The sequence below is a fragment of the Emiliania huxleyi genome (genome assembly GCF_000372725.1).
Source record: "Emiliania huxleyi CCMP1516 chromosome Unknown EMIHUscaffold_169, whole genome shotgun sequence".
NCBI lineage: Eukaryota > Haptophyta > Isochrysidales > Noelaerhabdaceae > Emiliania > Emiliania huxleyi.
In genome coordinates, this window is record NW_005200892.1 from 256625 (window position 1) to 261474 (window position 4850).

The 4850-nt window shown below is 64.7% G+C and overlaps 3 protein-coding genes across 3 annotated transcripts in view; all 3 read left to right on the forward strand.

The window, feature by feature from the left end:
- EMIHUDRAFT_364663 (branched-chain amino acid aminotransferase) overlaps positions 1-243 on the forward strand; it is a gene marked incomplete at its 3' end in the record, with an annotated part of 1951 nt that extends 1708 nt beyond the window's left edge. Inside the window, exons 5-6 of the mRNA XM_005784706.1 lie at positions 23-63; positions 180-243. Of these exons, the coding sequence (XP_005784763.1) occupies positions 23-63; positions 180-243 (105 nt within the window). The remainder of the gene's footprint in view (positions 1-22; positions 64-179) is intronic.
- A 357-nt stretch (positions 244-600) lies between these two features.
- EMIHUDRAFT_442028 (putative lipoate-protein ligase) lies at positions 601-1548 on the forward strand. The gene is made up of 2 exons (XM_005784707.1): positions 601-939; positions 1010-1548. The coding sequence occupies exons 1-2, from the start codon at positions 613-615 to the stop codon at positions 1427-1429; spliced, it is 747 nt and encodes a 248-aa protein (XP_005784764.1). The 5' UTR covers positions 601-612; the 3' UTR covers positions 1430-1548.
- A 2400-nt stretch (positions 1549-3948) lies between these two features.
- Positions 3949-4850, forward strand: part of EMIHUDRAFT_468049 (carnitine O-acyltransferase) — a gene marked incomplete at both ends in the record, with an annotated part of 3169 nt that continues 2267 nt past the window's right edge. Inside the window, 4 exons of the mRNA XM_005784708.1 lie at positions 3949-4192; positions 4354-4373; positions 4485-4630; positions 4728-4809. Of these exons, the coding sequence (XP_005784765.1) occupies positions 3949-4192; positions 4354-4373; positions 4485-4630; positions 4728-4809 (492 nt within the window). The remainder of the gene's footprint in view (positions 4193-4353; positions 4374-4484; positions 4631-4727; positions 4810-4850) is intronic.

Genomic DNA, 4850 nt, shown 5'->3' on the forward strand with positions numbered 1-4850 from the left:
CCCCCCCCCCTTCCCACGCTAGGCTTCGACACGATCGCCACGCTCTACAACGCGATCACGTCGGTGCAGCAGGGCGAGGCGAACGACGCGCTCGGCATCACGCGCGCCGCCGCCGAGTCGTGCGCACGCCCCCCCCCCGCCGGACACGTCCAGCGAACCTTCTCGGACCCTTCCTATAGGCGCGTCGTCGCCGAGCGGCCTCACGACCCGCCTTGCCGAGACGCGGAGGCGGCGGCGGCCTGAGGGTGAGGGGCGCTCGTCACGCCGCCGTGACGCCGCCGGCACACGCGGCGCGCTGCCTCGAGAGTACACCGTTTTGGGTATTGCATAGTTGCACCGTCGGCTGGGGGTGGGAGGGTACCCTCTCTCTCTCCGGAGTCACATGAGGGGGGTGGAGATGGTGTGAGGTGCGTTGCCGCATGTGGAGGTTGTCCCTGCGGACCGGTGCACTCACCACACCGTCCCCTCTCTGCGACATTAGTACGAACGAAAGGAGTGTACAGTGCCGAGTACAGAGGGGGGGGCGCCAACAGAGACGGCGCGAGACTCCCTGGACTTGACTCCCTACCGCCTTGGAGCCGGAACCCTCCGGTCGTCCATCCTCATTGGCGAATGAGACCTGTCGCCGTGCATCGGCTCGGCCGCGTCGGCTACGCCTCGTCGCAGGCGCTGCAGCGCTCGCTCGCCGCGCAGGTGCGCTCCGGCGTGCGCGGGGACACGCTGCTGCTGCTCGAGCATCCGCCCGTCTTCACGCTCGGCCGCGTGCAGCAGTCGGCGGCCAACGTGCTCGCGTCGCCAGAGGAGATTGCGGCGGCGGGGGCGTCGGTGCATCAGTCGGAGCGCGGCGGCAACGTCACTTTCCACGGGCCTGGCCAGCTTGTCGCGTACCCGATTCTCGACCTCGGCCGCTTCCGGAAGTCGGTCCACTGGTACGTCGAGGCGGCCAGGCCCGCGGGCGGCGGCGGCCTCCGTGCGCCACGCTTCTCACCCGCCCCGTCCTTCCGAGTAGGCGCTCGAGGATACGCTCATCGGCACGGCCGGCGCCTTTGGGGTGTCTGCGAGGCGCGGCGGCGACGGCGAGACGGGCGTTTGGGTGACGGACCGGAAGATTGGCGCGATCGGCGTGTCGGTCTCGCGCTGGGTCACCTCGCACGGCGTCGCGCTCAACGCGGAGACGGACCTCCGCTTCTTCGACATGATTGTGCCGTGCGGGCTGCACCACAACACGAGAGTCACCTCGCTTAGCCGCGAGGTTGGGCGAGGCGTCTCTGTGTCGGAGGCGGCGCCGCCCTTCCTCGACGCGTTCGCGCGCATCTTTGAGTGCGAGCTTGTTGATGCGCCGGAAATGTCGCTCGAGGAGGAGGTTTGCCAGGCGGCGGAGGCGGTGGCCGCGCCGGCGCCGGCGGCGGCTTCCTCTGCACCCTCCTGAGTACCGCTACCGGAGTGAGACGACTGCGGGGAGAGCGATGCGCTCGCGTGTGCGTGTGATTGTGTTGTCGAGGTGTGTGGTTCAAGCTCACGAGCGAAAAGCTAACGTGGTTGTACCACACAGGCGCCACTATACCGTAAACACAGCTCTCACAGATAGAGCCTACTCTCCCTATACGCTATTAATAGTACAGCTCTCTCCGTCACCACGGTCCAGACATAAACATACAACACGATGGCAAACCGGGTGTGAGCGAAGTCGCCTCTATTTGTCACTCGCCATGCGCGTCCTTGGCTGACCCTCCAAAACTCCCTCCCCGCCGTTCGCGGCTCGGCTTGCGTATGCGGATGGGAGCTTCGAGGACATGCAGGCGTCCCACCCCCTCCGGCCATCCCCCCGGCTCCCAAGCGCGCGGCCGCGAGGCGCTGCGCACCCTCTTCCGCGCTGCACCCGCTCTCGGCATGGCCGTCGTCCGCCGAGATCACCTCCTCTTCGCGCCGCAGGTGCACAACCAAGGGCTTGCCACCTCCGTATCCATCATGATGAAGCCAATGGGCCAAAATCGGACTCCGCTCCCCTCCCAGGTGGCCGGAGGGTACACCTCGGGTCGGCGTGCTGGGGGGGGCGCCGGTGCGCAAGCCCACTTTCCGGGCGACCCCGAGGGGGAGGAGGCCGGGCGAGTGGCAGCAATTCACTGTTAGTGTCCCGGGCCGCTGCGGCACCGTTTATACGGCCCCTCGTGATGTCTTTCCGATTTTGCATTGTGAGTCGTCCTCTGGCCAGCCGAGGGGCACCAGAACGGCATGTGTACTGCTGCTGGCTGCGGGTGCGGAACGGGCTTTTTTTAACTCGCAACCAAGCATACTATACAAGGACACCCTCGGGGGGGACACTCGGCGCATGTGCGACGCGTCAGGGTGGAGTTGGCGGTGGCCGAGCGTCGTCTCCAGATCGACTCGCAGCGCGGAGTCGCGACACCGCTCGACACCGCTCGACAACCGCTCGACACCGCTCGACACCTCTGATGATCTAACACAGCAGAGACGTAGACCCATTGGAGTCACAGAGTTAGAAAATCAGGGTTGCAGCAGCAATACTTGGCTGGCAGTACTTTTATCCCTCAGTTGCAGCCTCTCAAAAGTTCTAGGCAAGTTGCGGCTCAGTTGCACCCCTGTTGATGTAGCAAACATGGCAGTACTCAGGTAGCCCTCAGGTGCTGCACAGCACCTTGTACAGTGGCAATGAATCCTCACACCAGTGAGCTTGTGCCATGAGTGCAGACCTGTGGTCCATTGCGCTTTGTGCACTGGCGACGCTCGGCTGCAACGGCGACGCTGCAGCGGCGGCGACGCTGCTGCGATGGGGTACTGTAGCCCTTCGCTGCTGGACAGCACCTTGTGCAGTGGCAATGTCCACTGACTCATGGCACCAGCCTTGTGAAAGGAGCGCTGTGGTCAGTTGCGCTTTGTGCGCCGGTGGCGCTGCAGGGGCGACGACGCTGCAGCGGCGACGCTGCTGCGGTGCTGCGCCTGCACAGCACCTTTGTGCACAGTGGCAATGTCTCCCGGCACTTGATGTCCTCAAATGTCCACAGAGAGTATACTGGTTGTGCTCCAGGTTGTGCTACATCAACAGGGTGCAACTGAGAGGCTGCAACTATAAGGGATGAAACAGCTTTGCAACTGCTGCCCAAGTTTTGTTGATGGGCTGCAACTGCATCCTGCCACCTTGGACACCTCGACACCTTAGACGCAAAACCCCTTGACAACACTCGCGACACCCGCTCGACACGCTCGACACGCTCGACACGCTCGACACCCCTCGACACCCCTCGACACCCCTCGACACGGACAAGCGTGGTACCAGCCTCGACAGGCCTCAACAGGCCTCGACAGGCCTCGACACCTCTACCCCTCGACAGCAGCTCGACACCCTCCACACCGGGCCTCGACACCTCGACACCAGGGCTCAGCATGGGACTAGGGGAGCCCGGACCTCGAGGACCCCCCGTGCGGGGGCCTTCCCTTTTGGGCGAAACAAGACCAACCTACCTACATATCTGGGAGGGGCCAGCCAGTGGCAACAGACCCCCTATCCGGCTAGGAGCCGGAACCCTGCCTGTCCAGAGAGGCATGGGTGCCAATCTGGGGTCTTTCGACCGAGTCTGATTTCGCCTCGCCGCCTCGAAGCGGCGGAGATGGCGGGCAGGGCGGGCGGGGGATCGAGCAAAGCACGACTCGCACGGCGCTCTCTTTTTTCAAACTCGCAGGAGTCGCTTAGGCGGCTCCCGTGGTGTACCTGTGTTAGTGCCAGTGCGCGCCAGTCCCGTGCCCAGTGTTGTGCGAGGGAGTTTTGTTGTAAAACTCTTCTTTCAGTGTCGAGCCTGTCTGCTGTGAGAGAGAGTTGTTTTGTTTAAACTCTTTTTTCAAAAGCCTCAGAAAAAAAAAGGTGGCGCTGTCGGGAGACGAGAGAGGTGAGCACACTCTGCAGCAGCCTCTCTCCTGCCTCTCTTCTCTTGCATGCAATCCGGCCGTCGGCACGCACTGCGGGCGCTGCGCATCGGCGGGCCGGTCCGCGGCGCCGCGACGTTGCTGCACGAGTCCCGCATCCCGACGGACCACTTCCAGGACTCGCTGCCCAAGATGCCGGTCCCGGCGCTGTCGGATACGCTCTCCAAGTTTCTGTACTTTGCGGAGCCGCTCGTGTCGGACGACGAGCACCTGCTCGCGCGGCGCGGCGCGTCTGCCTTTGCCGGCGCAGAGGGTCCGGCGCTGCAGGCCGAGCTGCTCGCGTCGAGCGAGCGGCAGTACACGTCGTACATCTCGGCGCCATGGTTCGACATGTATTTGCGCGACCGCGCGCCGCTGCTGCTCAACTACAACCCGCAGCTCACCTTCGAGGACGAGGCGGCCCGCCCGTCGCAGGCCAACCGCGCGGCGCGGCTGTGCCACGCGGCCGGCCGCTTCCTGCTGACGCTCGAGGCGGGAGAAGCGCTCGATCCGGACGCGGCGCACACGGAGAGGCGATACTTCACACGGAGAGGACCGGTCGACAGGCGGGCGTGCTCGAGCCGGACGTCTTCCACACAAAGCCAAAGGTGTCGCAGACGCCGCTCTGGCGCGAAGCAGTGCGGCTGATGCCGCGAAGCGTCGCATTCTACGGCGCTGCCGCCACGGGAGCGTATGCGCTCGACATGTCGCAGTGCGCACGCCCCCTCCCTCCGCCGCTGGACGCGTGGTTCGCACGCCGGTCGGCGAGGAGGCGCCAATAATTAATTGATTGATTAAATTGCCTGCAGGTACGCGAACCTGTTCCGCTCGACGAGGCTGCCTCGGCCAGAGCTCGACGAGCTCTCGACGTGCAGCGACTCGCGGCACGTGGTCGTGCAGCGGGGAGGAGAGCAGACGCCTCGCCGAGACTC